At 38.9% G+C, this 23,772-nt stretch overlaps 1 protein-coding gene across 1 annotated transcript in view; it reads right to left on the bottom strand.

Moving 5' to 3' along the window:
* Positions 1-23,772, bottom strand: part of LOC307146795 (large ribosomal subunit protein eL19-like) — a 41,621-nt gene that overhangs the window by 5,458 nt on the left and 12,391 nt on the right. The window contains exons 3-4 of the mRNA XM_079851085.1: positions 8,037-8,159; positions 6,752-6,872 (exon numbers count right to left, since the gene is read on the bottom strand). Coding sequence (XP_079707211.1) covers positions 6,752-6,872; positions 8,037-8,159 — 244 coding nt within the window. The remainder of the gene's footprint in view (positions 1-6,751; positions 6,873-8,036; positions 8,160-23,772) is intronic.

Genomic DNA, 23,772 nt, shown 5'->3' with positions numbered 1-23,772 from the left:
TTGTGAGAAGTGTCTCGTCACACCCCTAGTATGGAAGCCCACTAATTTAGGAGGAACCAGGTGGCTACCCCACATGGAGAGAGCTCTTAACACAGTGATGAAAAACTACAGAGTAATGTTGACACACAAGGAGAACACAGTAGTAACAAGGCAAGTCTTATTAACATGCATAACGCGAAAAGTAAAAAATTATGCTAAATGGACAGTTGACCAAAAATGTAACTTTCTGATCTATGGACCACTTGCACGGAGCTTCGTGACGCACTTCCATTTGGAAATAGTACGTCTCACTTATTTCCGGTTATGTTTACTTTCAATGTACTGTGGTCAATGAGTTGAACAAACGCCACCTAAAATGAGTGTCCGCAATAAGATAAAAAAAAGTCCCAATTTTTATTGACAGGAGAAGGTATATTATGTTTACTGTGTGCAGAATTTTCCAAACTTATCAGAACATGGAAGTTTTAATCCAACCCAAGCCGATCTGAGAAAGCAGCGAGTGTCAAAAATACACCATTATTTCATTATTCATACCACAAGGGTGTCAGTGTTCGTCTAAACTAGTGACCACAATGCTGAAGTGTATGAGAACAGATGAATAACATCAGTATGGACCACGAACATTTATTTATTTGGATTAAATATTTTAATCATTCTGTGTCATTTTTCAATGTCAATCTTTTCACTATTTACATGTTTATGCCCAAAATGTTATAATATTCAAAGTAGTTGACTGTCATTCTCCTCTACGCTGTGTACATTATTGATTAAATAGCCTAGCCTATTTAACATCGTTACAGGCATGTCACGAGCATTCATTCGTCCAACTATTTTAAAAGACTGGAATAAACACCAGTGCACACAAGCAATCCTTTTAATAGTCAATTTCATTTAAAAATGTAAACCCAACAGGTATGAAATGTCAGAAAAAGAAAAAAGAAAAAAAAAAACTTAATGAGAAGACTGTAGCATATAAGACTGCAGCTTAGTGGATAAATATATTTAGCCTATTTATTATTCAGAATGCACAGTTGGAAAGAAAATATATTTATAGATATATTTCAGCAGACTCAAGAATTAATACAGAGATCATTATTCACTGTTTTAATCAATTGGCAGCCATAAAACAGTGATAATCTGCTTTCTCATGAGTTTGTCAGCATGTCGAAGATTTTCAATTTATTAAATTATAATTAGGGGCCAAGCACTGAAAGTCCATGGGCAACTCTTGAAATCGTTGGCGTTCTTATTATTAGGGGCCAAGCACTGAAAGTGCGTTGGCACCTTTTGAAATCGTTGGCGTTCTTATTATTCTTCTTCCGTTTCTTCTTCTTCTTCTTCTTCTGTATGGAAGTCTATGGCAGCCCATAGAACCGCTTGTTGGAAAGTTATGAAATTCGGCACACTGATAGAGGAGAGTCTGAACAGTCACCATAGCAAATTTGGAGTCTCTAACTCAATCCCTCTAGCGCCACCAACTGTCCAAATTTGCACTTGTTTATGCTAATAACTTTTGAACCTTAACGGCTAGAAACAATTTTTTTTTCCCTCCGATTCCTTAGCTCAAGCCGATTCGATTGCATCCTATGACGCAATTTTACGTCATGAATTTTCTGAAAAACCTACTTTTTCAAACTCGTCCTAGACAGTTGCTCCGATTTTCACATAAAATGAACCAAATCATCTTCAGACCATGCCGACAAAAAGTTATGGAATTCAAGTTGATTCGTCACGTCTAGTTGGGCGCTTGAACATTTAGAATCCACTCGCGCGTATAACGCAAGCATTTGAAGCAAAACAGACGCGCGTTTGAGGAGAAATTCGCTTCTTGTGGGAGGGGCAAGTGCTTGTCCACCACAACATGCACATTTAGACCACGTTTAGACCTTGAGTCAAAAAATTTATAAAATCATACATTATTAGTAGTCCTATTATTAATATAACATGGTAAACAATCCCATATTTGGAGTTTTTCTTCATCTCATTCAGAAATGTATGACTGCAAGTGTTCAGTGTCACATTCATAGTTAACATAGCTGAACAATGTCATTCCTTCTTTGATGTCCTGAATAACTGCCACATAACTGATGTGCCATTTCTTTGTTCAGGTTATTACTGTAAAATAATCTGTAATTTATTTTTGTTTTGATGATAAATGGAGCCAGCCTCTAAAACCTGTCCTGTGATATTTTTTTTTTCTCAACACTGTCCAGACACAAACTATGTCATTATTCACTAAAGTATGTTGGTTGTTTTTACATTAGAATAATAATGCTTCATATAATCTAGATTTAGATATGGAATATTAGATATGGATATGTCAGTCTTGTATATTGAAATCAAGTTTTTATGTGATAAAAGATTTGCTTTGTTTTTACTTCACCACATGACAGCAGCAAGCAGGCTCCTGATTGGTTAACGCGGCGTGAACAGACGGCAAAGTTCCGATTTTTCAACTCGAGCGTCAGACGCGAATTCACTTCAAACCGTGAATGTACAAAAAGCACCAAATAAAATCACTCGAGCGTATCGCGCCAGACGCTCAATTCGCCTTTTTCGCGTGAACTGGACGTGCGAATGAGGCGAAATAGTGTCCATTGCGCCGCTCTAAACGCGCCTATCGCGCCGCAGGACCTCCAGGTGCACGTCAACGCATCTTTACATTGACTTAACATGAATGACTTCCGGACACTTTGACGCTCTCGTCAGCGGCAGTGTGAACGCACAGTTAGTTTCCTGAATCCTTTCAGATTCCAACGATACCAAACATGTTAGGCTTCGCCTTAATCTTTGTGTAGCATTGTAATTTAGCGCTTAAACATTTGCCAATATCTTTGAAACCGTTAGACCGATCGAGACAAAACCACCGTAAGAAGTTTGGAAACATAGGTTTGACAGGAAACAAATGACACAGTGGCAAGAAAATGCAAACTCCAAAACGAAATTAGATATTTTCACCAAATTTGACACATATATGGGGTCACTCTGACAAAAATAAATAAATAAATAAATAAATAAAAAATTTTGTGTGTGATTGAGCCTGTAGTTGGCGCTATAATAGAACAAAACATGAAATTGCCATTGACTTCAATATAGTATAGTGATATAAAATGCTATACTTTATGAACACATTAGCGTATCATTACGAAACTCGGTAGGAGTCATCGGCACCATGCCTTGAAGGTACTCAAAGTTCTGGGGCAGTGCCACCTTGTGGTAAAAAAAGTTATAATAAAATTTCCAAAAATGCTAATAACTTTTGAATAAATTTGCCTTTTGTAATGACACTTATCTTAGATAAGTAATAGATTCCTTGGGTCACGCAGAGAACATAGATACCAAGTTTGCCATATTTGGCCGAACTTCCTGTCCACCATCTTGGTTTTCATTCAAAACCTACTTATTCTAACTCCTCCTAGACAGTTTGACTGATTTTCACCAAAATCGAATCGTATCATCTCCTGACCGTGCCGACTAAAAGTTATGGATTTTGTATTGATAGACGAAACTGTTTTCATATACCGCAGCAGCAAAGTTGAAGTATGATGCCAAAATGACTATTCAGGCTTTATCTCTGCAATGCCTTGACATATTGACAGTAAACTTTGTATGTGACCGTCTCCTCACTCTGACCACACCACATCAATTTCGTAACTGCGCCACCTATTGGTCAATTTTTTTTTATGCGCAGCTTGTCAGTGAAGCACGGCTCTGTGATCAGTAGTAACTGCTGCTCCATGGTTTGTTGATTGACATACACATGCTAATGCTGCTGGTGAGGAATTACAGTTGGACCTCAAACTGAGTAGCGTATCACTGAGAAACTTCCTGCTCAAGTCATCCTTTTGATTAAGGTTCGGTTTTATCAACTAATTCTTCCAATGTCTCATCTTCGGACTCGCGCTCTGATTGATAAGGTAAAAATCGACGCCATCGTTACTGTCTTTAGAGTGTGTACAAATGCTGAGATTTGGGAGGCCTCCTGAGCTGAAACTCAGTTATGTTAATGGGGGTTTAGCTTCCGACAATCGCTGTAAGTGGTAGACCAATCATAACAGCCTGGGCCATCTGGCCAATCAGAGTAGGCTCGAAGAAAAGAGGGATTTAGAGACTGATTCATCCGATGAGTTGTTTGATAATCATTGAAAAATGTGATGTGCAATGTACATTATGAGTAGGGATGTCAATTTACACAAATTCCCATGATTGTCATTTAAATTAACGATCAATTAATCGACTAATCGTTAGCCTTAAAACTGCAATATGCGTCTACTGCAGTGGCATATAGCAACAGCGTGACAGGGTCTGCAAAGGCTGCTCAAAACGCCATGTTCCTCGCCAAATGAATGAATGAATGAATAGTAGGATTGTAAAATGAGTCGATGTGATTGATCATTTATTAAATTACTTGTGTAATAATCAAATATAACAACTAATAAGATGCAGGTAAGAATAAGACGCCTCAGATGCATGCTAGTAAGAATGTGTACTCCTCTTGTGGACGTGCTCTTCCTGAAATAAAATGCTGAAAACTGCAACTAAACCAAAAGAATTCACAACGATTTATTAAAAGTGTTCTCATTAATGTTATGTAATATGACTGTCCCAATTATAGTTATTATTAGTTGTGCGTTGCTGTTTGAGCTGTGCACTCAAGCGCTGAATGAACATCGGTAAACTGAAGCCGTTTGCTAGTGCGTTATTTAATTCAAAGAAACACATCCTAAATGAGATTAATCAGATAATATACAAAAATATAATATTACAAATTATATCTGCACAAAATGATGCGAATGTACAAGTGAACTTGAACTAAGTTATGTGCGGGTCAGAATGTGACATGTTGTGGACGCGCTCTTCCTGGAGCAACATAATGAAACATGGCAACTAAACCCAAATAATTCACAATGTTTTATTACAATATTGTTCTCTTTATAATGTTATGTAATTTGACTGTCCCAATCATAGTCATTATTAGTTGTGCATTGCTGTTTGAGCTGAATGCGCTGAAGCTGATCACCGGTACGCTTTACTATAGCGATAATTCTTAAATCAGATATAGATAGGCCTACACAAAAAAAACATTACAACCAACATTTGCACACAACAAAAAGCTGCAAATGCACACGCAAACCTTTAGTCATGATGAACATTTCGCAGTTGAGCAACATGCACACTTATGAACCTGCTTAATCGATGATCGATAATTTGTTGATTAATCGTTAACATCCCTAATTATGAATTAATAAGTTTTTTTATTTTTTAACTTCGATGCATGTAAACCTGTTTTAGGAAACCTCCAAAACTAAATTTGGAACATTTAAAATAGCATAATATGGACACTTTAATAGCAGTGTGCATATTTAGAGCTGCTTCCGGGTTGGGTCAGTGGTTCAAATGTTTGGATGCCAGTGAAATATCACAATTCTCTATTACAATTTTGATACAGCAAAAACTACTAACCTAAATGTAAATTTAAAACAAGTAAACAGTCAGTAATAAAATTATAACAAATAAATACAATAGAACAAAGATAAACAGTACTTTTCAGGTTTTCAGGTATAGAATTTGAATAAAGTAATCAAATGTAAACACTGCATAGTCTTCACTGTACAAATTAAATATAGATAAATCTTTATTGAAGTTAGTCAAGACTCAGTCAAGAGCAGTGAGTGATTTCTTTGTCCTTTGTTGTTTGATTAACATTAAAAACACAGCAGGTTGTGTATCAAGCTCCGGTCCCTTTAGGAGAGATAAGACCAATATACTTTTACACAGAGTTGTATTTTTTCATTGAATTTACGTTCACTTAAGACAAACAACCATGTTTACAAGGATACTCGCACAGATGGGCGTTTTTACAAAATTTTGTGTGAATTCATCAGTTCAGGCGCAAGATTACGTGAAAGAGCATTTGTTGCAGTATTCAAGCAATGGCTTTCTGGGTGCGCACTTCGGATGCTTGAGCACAGTAAACTTCTTGTCCTGTAAACATCCTATAATTAAAGTAGGGAACCACTCGTTATACATGAATCACGTAACAGTTCAAGTTTTTACTTAAGTTTTATTCAATTGGTTAAATCTAAATGAGGCATGTGTGCTGAGTGAGCGATCAGCAATCAAGAGCATGCAACAGAAGTGCATGCTCTTTTTACCGTCAGTTAATGTTAGTAATATGTGCCTCGTTCTACCTTCTTTGCCATTTACATATCCAACCGAACTGCAAGCTTTCCAGCAATGTCTGTGAAAAAGGGATGTGTGCTCGACAAGCTTGCACGTCTGTGCTGCTATACAGCAGCTATAGGCATAAAAATAAAATTTGTTTAACATTTTAATACTACGATACATTTACTTCATAGACATCCTTTTCTGATATATCCACTCTGCTCTCTGCTTGCTCTGTTGTTGGTATTTCTTTGTCACAAGCACTGTACACACTGCGTGATATTGGTTGTTGATATCGGAGCAGTTTAACGAGTACACAAACACAGGATCGGGCCTGATACTGATCTCGGTGCATCACTAACTAAGAGTCCTTGCACACTGAGTCCGAAATTCTCATCCGAAATTTTCGCATGTTAAATAAATACGGGTTTGATTTTCTGCGTTTTTCGCATCCGTAGCCTTTTGAGAGGTGTTTTGACAATTCAGAGCCACCGAATGACGAATACAAAAAAAAGCATACAAAAATTTCAGACTCAGTGTGCACGGACCTTAAAGCATTCATAAAGACAGCAAATACATGACTTACATGTGCCTGTCAATCTTCTTGGACTCCCTGTAACGACGCAAGAGACGACGTAGAATTCTCATGCGACGCATCCAGCAAAGCTTCTCTGGCATTCGGGCATTAGCTGTACCCTTCCTCTTACCTGAGATTTAACATTGAAACAAGCCAATCAACCACTGAAAATCAAAATGACATCTGACTAGGGTTGCAAAGGGGCGGAAAATTTCCGGTAAATTTCCGTAAAGTTTCCGGTAAATTTCCATGGGAAGTTAAGCTGGGGAATTTTGGAAATATTCATTACCACGGCAACGGATGCGCGTCCACTCTGAAAGTAACTATAAGGGACGGATAGATATATTATTTAAGGTTATTTCTATTCGTTAGAATATTGATATATGAACTTGTTGTCAAGTAAGCCCCGTTGCGAGCATGTGCGTCTCTCTAAACTTTCAGTGTGCTGCACTGCTCTAGTTGACTTCTGCGCCTTCCCCCCCGAAAATATCACGTTAATTTTGAAAACGTAATTCCTTTTGTGGATCCTCTTGGTCTTTCTTCATGTTTCTTTGACAAATATCAGTGTCTCAGTCTCACGCACGCTGCACACGAGTTAACCACGCCTACTTATTTACATGTTGCGGTATACACGGAATAAAAAAATCTGTTACGGTTGACATTTTCTTCCGCGGTAACGATATATACCGTCATACCGCCCAGCCCTACTTATGTGGTAAATAAAGCTATGCTAGCTTATTTAGCATCTAACTTATCAGCTTGCTATCTACTAGATGAATACATTTGTATGTGATATTTGCAATTTAAACATTTAATAAATATATTTCCCCATAATATCATCAAAACTTACTTCACTTTGTTTAGTCCACAGGCTCAAATGTGTGCCTTCAATAGTCTTGTGCTTTGGGCTTCTGTACATGTGATGGAGGCATGCACAGTGCCAGTAGGGGGTGTGGTCTCAGTAGCAGTGTGCTATGTGCATGTGATTGAGGAATGGCATGGATATTGAAGTGTATTTTTATGGCATCTGTTTGTTTTAGTCAAGATTATGCTAAAATACACTTTCCTCAACTATATTTAAGTTCCCTATGAAGAGCCAACCCTCAACTTTGAAAATTCCCAGTTTATTCCCGTTTATTCCCATAAATTCCTGTTAATTCCCTTAAATTCCCATTAATTCCCATGGAAAGTTTCCATCTTTGAAAATTCCCATAATTTTGCAACCCTACATCTGACCAGTTTGATTTTAAAACAAAGAAAAAAAAATACATAGAAACATTAACATTTCACTTACCAATACCCATGTGCCGGCCCTTACGACGTGCCAGCGTGTTCTTGCGGCATCGGGCACGAGAGTGAACTGTTACAGGCTTCTTTATGATCAGACCATCCTTTACCAACTTACGAATTTGCTGGCCTAACAAACAAGAATCAATATGGTTAAATAATGCACACTGATTCCTCAGCTAATGTACTGAGCAAGCTATCAAGCTGTCATCACCAGTATTTATATCGTTTTTACCTCTTGCACACTTTCCGGCCCTTGCGCAGACTAAGCCAGAATGCGCGCACACGTCACACACCAGGAAGCACGCGCGCCCTCAGATCACTTGGATGTGGTTGTGTACAAGAGGTAAAAACGATATAAATACTGTTCGTTTTCTCACACAAACCGCTCGTTTCGTGTCTTAGGCCATCAATGTGTACTTACGATGGGGAATTGTTTCATTTGGACTTCTCTGTGCATGCTCTTTAAGGTGGTGACCATAGACCTGCATTATATGACTGACAGACAAGAACGGTTTGACTTAAAAATATCAAAATTGAAACTACTGCGGAAACAAAGACACCTACATCTTGGATGCCCTTGAGGTAAGCTAAAACATACCAAAATTTAATTTCAAAGTGAACTATCCCTTTAACCCCCTGAGGTCGGCTATAGGCTCGTTTTTTTCCTTATCAGTGAAAAAAATTAAATAAAATAAAATATTACTTTTTATCTTATATGCTTGTGTTGTACATCAATCGATCCTGTTAAGTGTGTATTATTTTTGTGTATACTCACAATAAAAACAAAGTGTTGTGCTTTTCGCCAAATAAAGAAAAATAAACATGATGCGAGTTCTGCTTTCTCTCTGTCAGTGTAGTCAATTCTGAAACGCGTCCGAAAATGAACCATAACTCAGCTAATACTCAGTCAAACAGGCATACAGACACACAGGCATGAAGCTTGAATTCTCCTCTTTTAAATGAAGTAATTTATATAAAAAACAAATATTCTCAGCTTGTGAAATCTGTATTAAAAGAGAGCGATTCCAGTCGAGCTAATTAGAGCTCATTCAGATGTAATGTGACCCCGCCCACGGAGAGCGCGCGCTATTCAAACGCAAATGTCTGAGGCAATCCACGCAAACTGTGAACGCCCCCATATCAGCTCGAGAAAACACATCAGATCATTGTACTTGTTTACACAGTCTCGCAGCGCTGTGAGGAATAATACTATAATGGAAAATTTACCTCAGAAGTACGAGGAGCAACAGATCCGAGGCTATGGAATAATGTAGTAAGTTTTTTTTTCATTCTCAAGTGCGGCGCGTTTCTGTGCATGAATGAATGAATGAACGGCAGAGATGCCGCTGTTTACCACAACTGGCAAAAGACGGTTTAAATTTGAATCGTTTCTGTCTGTGAATGTTTCGCTTTTAGCAAACTGTATTGCTATAGGCTACTGAGTAAAAATCGAGTGAAATATGTTGAAATAAAATGTATTTGTATAAGCAACGTATTAAACTGCAAATTAACATTTATATTTCTTATAATAAAAACGAAAGTTACTATGTTACAGACATATGAAAGACAACATTTCATTGATTAGTTTTGGATAGATTATACATTTTTACTGTAAAATATCTGCCACCTCAAATAAGCTTTTGTTTGCCAATTTTTGCTCATATGTTAAATATAGTATGTTTTGTCAAAAATAATCAAATAATAAGTTATTGTGTTTATTCCAATGTAGCCTAGGCTATATTCAAGTAATGAATCCTTAACTTTGAAATATGTATGATAAAATGTATACTTTAGTTTTTACAAAGAAAGATTACACTTGAATTGTTGTTGTAATTGTAACCTTTTTAATAAAAAAAAAAAAAATACAAGGTAGATGTAAACAAACTAATAAAAGGCAAATATAAGCCTTTTCTTTAAAATAATTTTTTATTGTGTTTTATTAGTGACAAATTTGGGGAGAGGATAAATATTCCAAAACTGAAAATACAGTATGAGAATTAACTGCACAATTACTAGACATGCTTTCCTTTTGATATTATAGGCCAATTTGCAAGCACAATTTGTGAAAAAAAAAAAAATTATTGAGATGCTTCCAACTGTTGCTCTTGCATTCTTTCTTGTGACACACCTGAATGAATGGCTCATTAAGTATGCGGGCCCCATTGTCTCCAGGTGCAAACCACTAAATATGCATGATCGTTGACGCCCACTCCGCATATTGCCTTTCCAGACAGAAAGTGTTTTGCAAAATTTAAATCAATGCATTGTGTTATGTGAATGATTAGGCAGGATAATTTTCACATCATTTTGAAGAAAAAACACTAGGCGATGACATCCATTAGTCACAAGTCTTATTGACATATATTTAGAATGTGTTTTATGGCCTTATTTCAGAAACTTTAGTTTTTTCAATAACCATGCATAAACATTATTCTCTCAAAAATGAAAACATGTACATGCATGGTGCTCACATATGATGGTAGCCCTGTTTGTGCTATATAGAGTGAATTTACACCTTTGCCAGTAATATGTTTATAAGCAACTGAAAAAAGCAAAAATGTCAGGGCATGTCAGAACATCTCAAGGACCCCAAAAACACCTTAGACCCCAGAGGGTTAATGTACTCCAGAGTAATAACAGAATTTGTGTTAAATAATAATAAAAATATATATCTAATTTCTTAATTTTTTAAAATGTAATTACTGACTGGTTGCTGAACCCTTGATCCTTCTGTCACAATTTCCTAAATGCATTGTGCTGTCAAAAACCGAGCATAGTTATTAAATTAAATAAACAGCATAGTCCTCACTGTAAGAATTAAACTTGCTTTGATTTTTATTAAAGCAACACATGTCATTCAAGTCAAGAGCAGTGAGTGAGTTTCTCTTTGTCTCATGTTAGATTAGGATTAATGCCAGATGGCAGCAGGTATTAGGGTGCTGTGACTTTAAGACCAAATGCACAGATCCAATATACTGATACACATTCTATTTTCTCCCAACTGTTTATGTTCACTTCACCTTGTTTGTTTCTGTAGTTACATAATAGTTTCACGTCTAGTTTACTTTCCTTTGTTCTACCCCTTTATATATCATGGTTTTTCAGTTGTTCTTGGTCCGTTCTCGTTTATGCATTATGTGGTTTGTGTTATTCTCCAGCATGTTCATTCAGAGTTTTTGGATTATTAATAAAGCCTGTTTTGTTTTTGAATCTTCTTTGTCGTCTTGCCTAATCACCACATTGTAACATTTATATGGCTAATCAATTGATGGTTTGTGTGTTTGATGAAACAATTTTTAGAAGAGTTAAAATAGTTTTGAATGAAGGGTTTGATTTTGCAAGAGATGCGTGACGTTTTGCATGCGTGCATGTTTTGTGTGTATTGTGTCGAGAAATGAAGACAGTTTCAGAAAGAGTAAACAAGTTAAAAAAAACTAATAATAAAATATATTTATTTGTTACTACTGTAAAGCTTTATTAAATTATTATGGGATCTCATTCAATGCTTTCAGAATCATTACTTTTAAAAATAATTTTATTTCTGTATTTTTAAAATGAACATTTTAAATGACAGTACATTTATTGAAAAAAAGAAGTCTCATCTATCAAAAAAAAAAAAAAAAAGAGTGCAAACTTTGTTAAAGTGATTGTTTTGAACACGTATTCAATTTTTTAGCCTAAGTATTTGTATCAATACTTTGTGCCTTTTGCCCCATGCTGGTTTGCCTTTGACCCCATGTGTGGGGTAAAATATCCCCCTTGCCACCTCATATATTTATAAGATTTTTAAACAAACCTTTTTATGATTTATTTCTACAAAAAAATCTGTTGATACATAAATGTTAATTTTTCTTAGGGTGTGCCTTTAGGCCCGTTGTACTAATATCATATATATCTATATATATGCTTATTAAAAATTTTACCTTTCATTGAAGTAAAATAATTGAAAGTGGGGGGTAAATCACATTATAAAACTAGAATGTACATTTCCTGAAGAAAATGTGAAATGGTGCTTGCAGTGGCAAAACTCGCAACTCGGTTGCTAGAGTGTGGTACATGATTGCATACGAGCCAACAAACATGTCTGTACGATGTTCTGGTGCTGAGATATGGCTTATTCGTGTTGTTCAGGTGGTTGCTAGGGTGTTGCTAGGGTGTTCTGGGTGGTTTCTAGGCAGTTGCTAGGGTATTCTGGGTGGTTGCTAGGGCGGTGCTAGGCAGTTGCTAGGGTGTTCTGGGTGTTTGCTAGGGTATTCTGGGTGGTTGCTAGGGCGTTGCTAGGCAGTTGCTAGGGTATTCTGGGTGGTTGCTAGGCGGTTGCTAGGGTATTCTGGGTGGTTGCTAGGGCGTTGCTATGGTGTTGCTAGGCGTTTGCTAGGGTATTTTGGGTGGTTGCTATGCAGTTGCTAGGGTATTCTGGGTGGTTGCTAGGCGTTGCTAGGCAGTTGCTAGGGTGTTCTGGGTGGTTGCTAGGGTGTTGCTAGGTGGTTGCTAGGGTGTTCTGGGTGGTTGCTATGGTGTTGCTAGGCGGTTGCTAGGGTATTCTGGGTGGTTGCTAGGCGTTGCTAGGCAGTTGCTAGGGTGTTCTGGGTGGTTGCTAGGGTGTTGCTAGGTGGTTGCTAGGGTGTTCTGGGTGGTTGCTATGGTGTTGCTAGGCGGTTGCTAGGGTATTCTGGGTGGTTGCTAGGCGTTGCTAGGCAGTTGCTAGGGTGTTCTGGGTGGTTGCTAGGGTGTTTCTAGGTGGTTGCTAGGGTGTTCTGGGTGGTTGCTAGGGCGTTGCTAGGCAGTTGCTAGGGTGTTCTGGGTGGTTCCTATGGTGTTGCTAGGTGGTTGGTAGGGTATTTTGGGTGGTTACTAGGCGGTTGCTAGGCAGTTGCTAGGGTGTTCAGGGTGGTTGCTAAGGTATTATGGGTGGTTACTATGGTGTTACTAAGTGGTTGGTAGTTGTCACTGATGATTACTATTGCAGTTCTTAGCATTTTCTTGGCATGATTTAGCACTTACCTAATCGCTATTAGCATGTAGCTATTCACAGCTAGCATGTGTAGCATGTTGGAATTCCTCTTTGCTAGTATGAGTCAAAAGAGCCAACCCCCATCTCTATACGATGTTCTGATGCAGAGAAATAGGTCTTGCAAAATGGTTGCTAAGGTAATTTGTTTGGTTGCTTGACAATGGTTGCTAGGGCGGGGCTAGCAAGTGTTGTGGTGTCTCATGAATGGCTGTTTGCTGCCCTGAGTCAAACTTGTCTTAACCCCATCTCTTTATGATGTTCTGGTGCAGAGATATAGGTCTTGTAAAATGGTTGCTAGGGTACTCTGTTTGGTTGCTATGGAGTTGCTTGGCAGCTGCCAATGATGAAACTGCAAAGGCTTCTTGTCACTATAAATGATATAAAACAACTCCCATGCCTCTGTGACATTCAGAATGGAAGATATCCCTCTTTGGATTTTGGTTGCTAAGGTGTTCGACAATGGTTGCTAGGGAGGGGCTAGGAAGTGTTGAGGTGATTCATGATTGGCTGTTTGCTTCCCCGAGTCAAATGAGACCACCCCCATGTTTCTATGACAATTCAGTCCGGAGATATCCCTTTGATCTCTTTCAATGGAAGTCTATGGGACTTGTTGCTAAGGTGCTCTAAATGGTTGCTAGGGCGTGGCTTGATAGCTTCACAATGATCCTTAGAGACTGATTGGTCGTCTGAGTAAAATGAGCCCGCCCCCTTGTCTCTCTGACACTGCGATCCAGAGCTACGTTCAATACAAAATCCCTATGCAATGTGTAGGACGGCCCATTTCATGGGCCGTCCTACACCATTGTAAGTCAATGGGAAACTTTGGGACGCTCCTGCCCCCCAGGGGTGCAACTTTTACCCCATTGTGAGGTATGTTCTTACAGAGCCTGTCAGCCTCTTCAAATGTGGCAAATCACACGTTTCTCCGAAATCCTCACTCCGAGCTACGAGTGCTCAAAGTTCGTCCCAATGTTAAGTCATTGGGACTTTTTGGGACGCTTTTTCACCCCTGGGGCGAACACCGCCCCCCCGATCGCTTATAAAAGTCATAGCACACCTCTCCTCAATGAGCCGGTCGATTTGACACCTCACTCAGGGGTCTGTGACAAACGGTGCGGGGCGAGTTACGCGCCAAACTTTTGTCCGGAATAATAAGAAGTAGAAGAATAATAATAAGTATGCAAGAGAACACTAATGATGCCTTGCTTTCAGCAAGCACCATTAATAAATGCTTTTCTCCAAAACACGCTGGCCATAATTATTGGCTCCCTGTTATTACATACTTTTTGCAACCTCCTTTAGCCAAGATAACAGATCTGAGTTTTCTTCTATAATGCCTGGTGAGTTTGGAGAATAACTGACAACAGATAAGAGACCATTCGTTCATACATAATCTCTCCAGATCCGTCAGATTCACAAGTTCATGTTGGTGGTGCTTCTGTTCAGTTCACCCCACTAATTTTCTATAGAGTTCAGTTCAGGGGACTGGGACGGTCATGGCAGAAACTTCATTTTGTGCTCAATTACCCATTTGTGTTGATTTTGATGTTTGTTTTGGACCGTTGTCCTGATGGAAGATCCAACCACGGCCCTTTATAAGATTTCTAGCAGAGGCAGTCTGAGATTTTTTATCTGTTGGTATTTGCTAGAATCCATAATACCATGTATCTGAACAAGATGTCCAGGACCTCCAGCAAAAAAATAGGCCCACAACATATAAGATTCCAGCAGTATATTTAAAGGGGGGGTGAAACACTCAGTTTCAGTCAATCTCATGTAAATCTTGAGTACCTATAGAGTAGTATTGCATCCTTCATATCTACAAAAAGTCTTTAGTTTTATTATATTTATAAAAGAAAGATAGGCTGTAACGAGCGGCTGGAGGCGTGCAGTGTGGGCGGAGCTAAAGAATCACGAGCGCCGTGTTTACTTGCTGTGCTTACGCGCCGATAGCTAACAACACACATACATTTGAAGCTGTTTTACTCACCGCCAGCGCACGACCGTGAACCTTTATCGTTGGGACTGCTCCATCCTTAAGCATTAGACGACCTGCAAATCCGGCGTCGAACTGAGCCTTGTTTATAAAACAATCATCGTCGAAATGCAGGGAACAAACAAGAACACTTGCACAACTCCGTTGATGCTCTGGAAAAACAAACTCCATCCACTGGTCCCTTAAAGGGATAGTTCACCCAAAAATGAAAATTCTGTCATCATTTACTCTCCCTCAAGTTGTTCCAAACCTGTATAATTTCCTTTCTTCTGCTAAACACAAATGAAGATATTTTAAAGAAGTTTAGTAATTAAACAGTTGCTGGTCCCCATTGACATCCATAGTATTATTTTTTCCTACTATGGAAGTCAATGGGGTCCATCAGTCGTTTGGTTACCGACTTTCTTCAAAATATCTTCTTTTGTGTTCAGCAGAAGAAAGAAAGTCATACAGGTTTGGAACAACTAGAGTAAATGACAGAATTTTCATTTTTGGGTGAACTATCCCTTTAACGCTGTGTTCTTTGGGAATCTGTGCAGGGTTGTCTTGTTTTTGGCAACCAAAAACACACGGCAAAGAATGGTGACATTGTTTATTTCTTTAAGTCCTGTGACTGCAGCGCAGCCGATGACTTCCCTAAAGCCGAGCACAGCGCTTTGATGGGCGTACTGCTTTCGCTCTCTCTCTCTGGTCTACGGGTGCACGCGCGCCCTTCCGGGAGAAGTGCCCTTAAGGAAATTCCGCCGCATCTGATGTCACACACGCCCATACTCGAAAAAAACTTTCCGAAACTTTTGACAAACCGGAAGGAGTATTTTTGGCACAGAAATACTCCATCAAATGTACAACTTAATTTTTTCAACTTTGTCCATGTTTAGCATGGGAATCCAAATCTTTAACAGTGTAAAAAACTCAGTTTGCATGAAATAGTAATCTCTGCAATTCTCCATCTGTGATCCTTGGAGAGTCTTTGGCCACTCAAACTTTCATCCTCACCGTGCATTAAGACAATATAGAGACAGGTCCTCTTCCTGGCAGATTCGTAACATCTTTAGTTGATTGGAACTTAATTATTGCCCTGATGGTCAAAATGGGGATTTTCAATTCTTTAGCTATTTTCTTACAGCCACTTTCTATTTTGTGATGCTCAACAATCTTTTGATGCACATCAGAACTATATTCTTTGGTTTTACTCATTGTGATGGATGATTAAAGAAATTTGGCCTTTGTGTATTCGTCATATTTAAAACTCCTGTGAAACAAGAAGTCATAACTAGACAATTTAATGTTCCTAGTCACCCTGGTGTGCTAAATAAAGGTAAATATTAATGGGAATATACTTCAGAGATACTTTACTCGTAACAAATTCTAGGGGTGCCAATAATTGTGGCCAACATGTTTTGGAGAAAAACATTTATTTCATAATGTGATTTCCTCCCCACTTTCAATTCTTTTACTTCAATGAAAGGTTAGATTTTTGCGAATTTTTTTAATGAAAGATCAAAAGGATAAAAAATGCAGATTTATTTTTTTACAGCCATTTTTTATCATATTTACAAGGGGTGCCATTAATTCTGACCACCACTGTGTGTGTATATATGGATGACAATTAGCTATGAAGCACCTGCCTTTAATCCCAAAGTGTAACGCCGGCGGTAGGGATGGCTCGATACCATAATTTTGGTTTCGGTACGGTACCAGAACCTAATACCTCGGTATCGATACTAAATCGATACCACAGGTGACAAATAACCAGCCTCAAAATTTAAGTGAATTGAAACAATTTTATTAAAAAACACTGCTTGAAACTCTGCAGTACTGAATGTGCAAACAAAAAGTATCAAAATGTTAAAATAAATAAATAAATAAAAAACAGTCAGGGAACTTACAGTAGATTAAATTTTGATTTTGAAAAAAAAGAAAGAAAGAAACCTGAAATGATACAATTAAAATAGGTTAATATCTATAATAATTGATTAATATAGAATAATAATAGAATAATGAAATGACTAATTTTTAGCTGTCATGCATTAACAGAGAATTATCAACATTTATTCATCTTGGTTTGATTACTGTTTGGTTTGTGTTTGGGTTCATATTAGTTTAATGCATTGCATATAAAATAATGTTAACATGCTAAACATGTATTAGTATATTTAAATAATAATTACTGATTGATCTAGATTAATAAATGCTATAATACGGTTAGGTCAGGTTACCTAATGAATGTTGACAAATGTAGCTTAAATGTAAAGTGTTACTCTAACATTCATATTAGTAATATCCATATTACTACTATTACTCTAGATTCCTTAGATTCCTCTAGGGGTCGCACTCGCCACAGCAGCAGTGATATGTCATTCATTTTACTATCACTAATACTAAAATTAATATCACTAATCTCTTTATTCATTCAAATTCAATTAATATATGATTGTTTGAAAGTGCAAAAATTATGAGACCTAAACTTCATTGGTTCTAATCTAGCGTGTCATGTAAGCACATTTGAGCTTTCGTGTTTACCGTGTCATATTTAATTGATAAGCTTTTATGTATGTGCGCTATGAATAAAAGTCTAAATTAAAACAGTTGAATGATGGACTCACCTGTCGATCTCTGAACTCTTTGAACAAGTCAGGATGATCAAGTGACAAGTGCTCAACGTTAGCCAGATTTGATGTGTTGCCTCCCGTCGCAAATTTAAAGCATTTACATTTACATTTATTCATTTAGCTGACGCTTTTTATCCAAAGCGACTATCTGGAGCAACTAGGGGTTAAGTGTCTTGCTCAGGGACACATTGGTGTCTCACAGTGGATTCGAACCCAGGTCTCTCACACCAAAGGCTTGTGTCTTATCCACTGCGCCATCACCACCCAGTGATGGGTGGTGTAAAGCAGTGTTTGTAGAGTGGTGCATTGAGGTCTGTTGCTTCACCTTTCTCATTACTTTTGTAGGCAAAGTAATGCTATATTTCACTCCTACTGCTCTCTTTATTTATTAATTTCGGGCGTGTAGAATGAGCTTCATCTGTTTGATCCATCGTGTTCCTCCGTTGTCACCGTTTGCCGGTTGTGCGTGACCCGCGTCAGTTTGGGTAGCGCACTGCCGCCTAGCGGTGAACTTCGAAACAGCAGCGCATTAAATACCGAATTGAGCAAAATTATGATATTGTACCGTTTGAAATATAATATATACCGGTATTTTTGCAGTACCGGTATACCGCGCATCCCTAGCCGGCGGTACACCTTCCCCTCCCCTCCCCAAATTACTAAGCAACCACTTAATTGAATAACATTTAGGTATCATTTTAAAGCTTAAAAACTCAGCTTTTAAATGTATCAAACCATTTTGATCATCTCTTAACCAACGAGTCGACCCTCTAAACGGAGTGTACCGCCCGCGGGTGCCACCTATTTACGAAAAAATAAATAATATTTTTCAAACCTACACAAAATAGGTGTCATTTGAAAGTTTACAGTCTGACCTTTACAATGCATGTAGCCAAACACAATGCCAATTCGATTAACTCCTAAGTAGTGCCGAGTTATTTGCTGATAATAATAAAATAAAATAAAATAATTGTTTTGGGATTTGACTAAACCTGAGTGAGTATTTGTACGTGAAGCCCTGCAAGACCCACATGTAAATAAAATATGGATATGGCATTTGTCACGTTTTTGCAACTTCATGAAACATGCTCCAATTGTGGGAAATGGCACATTATTTACAGCAGATTCTCACAATTAAAATACATTCCATTGTGTCGATCATGAGACATTCTTCACAGAGTTATGACAACTCCACAGGCGCACATGTAGCCAAGTTAAATCAAATGTAGCATTCAAGTGGCGTTTTCGCTTATAACTTCATGAAACATGCATAAATAGTACAAAATGGCACATCATTACAGTGGATGCTCCAGTTTGAAATGAATCCAAAATAGGGATGTCAATTTTCACAAATTCCCATGATCGATCGTCATTTAAATTAACGATCAATTAATCGATTAATCGTTAGCCTTAATACTGCGATATGCGTCTACTGCAGTGGCTATGGCCAACAGCATGACAGGGTCTGCAAATGCTGATCAAAACGCTATGTTCCTCACCAACAATGAGAATGGCTTTAAATATAAATAAAGGGCTAGTAGGATTGTAAAATGTTTCGATGTGATTGATAATTCAATTAATTATTTAATAATCAGATATAATTAACTACTAATACAACGTGTCACCAACGCCGCCTTATGCGTTTAGAATGTGTGACTGTTGTGGACGCGCTGAATGAATCTGCTACTACCGTTAAACTGGAGCACTTTGCTAGCACGTTATTTATCTAAAAGAAACGCATCCTATATGAGATTAATCAGATATATTCAAAATAAACCTAATATTACAAATTATATCTGCACAAAATTATGCAAATTCATGCACAAATGAACTTGAACTAAGTTACGTGCCATTCATTCAGAACTGGACGCGCTCTTCCTGGAGCAACGCCACACGGCAACTAAACCCAAATAATTCACAATGTTTGATTACAGTATTGTTCTCTTTATAATGTTATGTAATATTACAGTCCCAATAGTCATTATTAGTCGTGTACTGCCGTTTGAGCTGCGCGTGCTGAAGCTGACGCTTTACTACAGAGTTAATTCTTAACCAAATGCATCCAATATGAGATAAATCAGATATAGATAGGCATACAAAAAAATAAACAGTATTACAACTTACATTTGCACAAAACAAAAGGCTGTGAATGCACACACAAACTTATAGTCATGATGAAGGTGTAAAATGGTCCCAAACATAACTCCGGGCGCGCTCGCTTTACTATGTTTTGCGATTGAGAAGCACGCACATGAAGACGTGCTTAATCGATGATCGATAAGCTGTATCGATTAAATGTATTATCGACAATTAATCGATCGTCGATTAATCGTTGACATCCCTAATCCAAAATCAACAATCGTGTTGATCACAAGGTCATGGAGGAACAATTTAAAAATGCCCATTAGGGGGTGTCAAGGGCTAAACAAAAAAGCCACCTTGGCTCCAATTGCTAGGCTTTAACTTTTGATTACTTTATGCTATTACCACAAACTTTGATCCAGATGCAGGTCACATGTAGAGGAACTTCAACCCAAAAAAAAATCCTACCTAATTTCCTTCCTGAATTATTGGAAGTCAAATAAGAAAAATATATAAAATTTAGGGATGTGCGCATGGACTAATTTGAGTCATTTAAACTGTTTAGTTTTGTAGCCGTCTAGTCTAAAAGTAAGAACCCCTCTAAAGACTTGTGTGTATAACCAGTGGTTGAAGTGGGATTTGGCAGTTGGGGGAACCCTCAAATTTTGTGTAGGTGCAACAGGAAAAAATAACTCGCCTTGGGACAACATATTGAGTATCGTGATATAGCAATACTTTTTGGGACAAGAGTGTCACTGTGGCACCAAGTATCACAATACTTATAAGGACACTTCACCCATTTGCATCAAGCCTTGTATCGTTAGAAACCCAGTCATATTTTTGAATGGTCGTGTATTATTCCCTCATTTTCCCCTGAGACGGGAGAAATAAGTATTTCAGTGTTGCATTTCCTGCTTTCAATGACGTAAAAATCATCATTTCGCGTCATTCTAAGCAGGAAGTACCATATCTTTGTAGAGGGGTTGAGACTACAAACACTTGTTCCTCATCTTTCCCAGGGGGTGGGACCCACTCACGTTACAGACCTATTACAGATCAGTGGGTGGGACTTCACTTTCTGAAACTAAAAGCAATATCCTCCGTCTTGTTTGTAAGCTAATCTAACAGGCGCTGTGGAGCCAGATGTGAAGTTACGACAATAGCAGAGGGTACTCAATATGATATAGAAGAAGAGCATTTCAGAAGTCTGATGCTCGATTCAGGTGTTTGTGGCTACCTTTACGAGCCACATTATAGCGAAGAGCAGCCGAGGCAGAACAGGGCTCTAATTTGTAAGAGTGCGACTAAAATTTTTCCTAGGTTGCACCTAACGTCCTCGCATCCGCTGAGAATCTCCACAAACGAAACACTTGTTCTACCTTGACGGAACTCACACCCATGGTTGGATCATATCGTGGTCTAAACCAATCAGAGACAGAGATGGGGCGGGTTTTTGCCTCTGATTGGCTGTGGTCCAGATATTCCTGTACTCCTATACTGCTCCGTGCTGTGTGATTGAAATTGCGACCTGAGCCCTCGTTTACACTGTCAATGAATTGTGACCCAATGCTGATTTTTTGCTCATATGTGTCACAGATCGGATGTGTTCTATGACCGTGTAAACAGAAAAAAAAACGCATGCATTCGGATATTTCGAGATCGGTTTCAGGTAGGGATGTGCACGAATATTAGAATATTCGATATGTAATTATAATCCGAAAAATAAAATACTATTAGAATTTTATCGAATTTATGAAGCCGCAAATGCTTTGCTGGCTGTAAATGCAGTGAATCCCTGATAAATCCCAAGCACTAACTCGCAGTTATAATTAAATCCTCTGGGTGGCACGTGTTTAACAAGTTGTTTGCATTTGATCACATAATGTCGTTGTCTGCCTCGTGAAGTTTGGAATTACTAGTAGAAAATTATGTTGCTAAATGATCTTACAAAATGGAATTATTTTTTATCAAATTAATTAATTAATCTGAGTTATAATATCAACACAATGAGAAATCACATGAAATCCAAACAGCAGTCGACTGAGGAAAGACAGCTGTCCATCACTGCATCACGACTGCAGGTAAGCACAGCTGTAGCACGAGTGATCCAAGATGATAACTTATCTTATAGCAAAATGATTTTGAGACATATACTTCCCTTAAGTTTCGTTGAGCGTCTGTCAGCGCAGCGCGTTCTCACTCGAGCATAAATTGCTGGCGGCGCCCCTGCATGTGTATATTGTTTTTCTCAACATAAACATGAAACAATAAAAACACGATAATCATATGCTGACTCGAGTGTATGTGTAAGTTTTGTACAATAACTGGCTCAGTCTGCTTTATTAGGCGTTCTTTTCCGTTCGCGCTGCTTGAGCTTAAATCCTTTTGTTCTATATATTTTGTTTACACATAGGCCAACTGTTTAATGTTTTCAACTAAAAGAAAACGTCTCCGGTTACTTTCGTAACCTCGGTTCCCTGAAAGGCAAGGAACGAGACATTACGGATGTCGTATATGGGAACTCCTCTCATCCTTCACTTCTGCTGAAATCTTATAGGCTAACGCCAGCAGAGCTGGCCAATTGACGCAAATATGCAAATACTGAAACACCGTTGCAGTTATAATGCAAGTGCAGCGTCAATTCCCTTCAGAATCGAACAAACGCTAAATCAATAGCGAACACGGCGGCGAGCGTAATGTCTCGTTCCTTGCCTTTCAGGGAACCGAGGTTACGAAAGTAACCGGAGACGTTCCCTATCAAGGCTACGGAACTCGACATTACGGATGTCGTATATGGGAACTGTATAGAATCCCGCCGTGGCAGCAAACTGAAAACAGACCCAATACAAACCTCGCCCCCAGAATGTAAGCGCCTGATAGGCCGAGATTGACCAATAGTGAACCTCTAACCTCCGATAGGTCCAAAGGGACCAATCACAAGCTCACAAACACTACCGGAATTTGCATATCCCGGGAAGTATAAATGGGGGAAGGTTGCACTGTAGACCAACAGGGCAACAACAACAGAGAAAACCAACGCATAGCGGTGACAATAATACAACACACAATAGCACACAGAACAACTCATGAGCAAAGCGCAGAGCAGCTCTCTAATGCTGTGTAAATGATCAACTCACCGAAAGCACTCGAGACGCTACAGAGGGCAAATCCAACTTGTAAAATCTGGCAAACGTGTTCTGAGAAGACCAGCCAGCCGCAAGACATAAATCCTGAATAGACATACCCTTAGTCCAAGCCCACGAGGAGGCAATCGCCCTAGTCGAATGAGCCTTGATGTTCAGGGGACATTCCTGTCCCAGACAATCATAAGCCAAAACAATAGCGTCCACAATCCAGTGAGCAAGCCTCTGTTTAGAGACCCCCCGTCCCTTGTTGCATCCACCAAAGCACACAAACAGCTGGTCCGATTGTCGAAACGCGGCCGAGCGAGAAATGTATTCTCGGAGCGTTCTGACTGGGCAAATAGCACTCTGAGCATCCGAACCCTGAGAGGTTGATGGCTCAGCGGACAGGGCAGGCAGAGAAACGATCTGCGCTCTGAACGGGGTATTGAGCGACTTAGGAACGTAACCCGGCCTCGGTCTGAGAATAACATTACAGTTTCCCGGTCCAAAGCGAATACAATCTTCACTTACAGAGAAAGCCTGTAAATCCCCGACCCGTTTCGCCGAGGCGAGAGCGAGAAGCAGAGCCGTTTTTAGCGATAGCTCCTTAATGGCAATCGCGGCAAGGGGCTCGAAAGGCGGTCGTGACAAAGCCTCCAAGACCAAAGCTAAGTCCCACGGCGGCACAGAAGGCGGCCGAGCAGGGCACAATCTCCTAGCTCCCCTGAGGAACCGTGTCACCGACGCATGTCTACCGATAGACTGTCCGTCAACAGGGGGGTGAAACGCGGCAATAGCGGCCACGTATACCTTCAGAGTGGATGGTAGGCTCCCTTCATCCATCCTATACTGAAGGAAGCGTAGAATATCCGACACAGAACAGTCCGCTGGGTCTAAACCGACATCCTGAC

This window comes from Squalius cephalus (assembly GCF_949319135.1).
Source record: "Squalius cephalus genome assembly, chromosome: 19".
Lineage (NCBI taxonomy): Eukaryota > Metazoa > Chordata > Actinopteri > Cypriniformes > Leuciscidae > Squalius > Squalius cephalus.
Note: the sequence above shows the minus strand (reverse complement) of the source record. Positions and strands in the feature narration are given on the sequence as shown.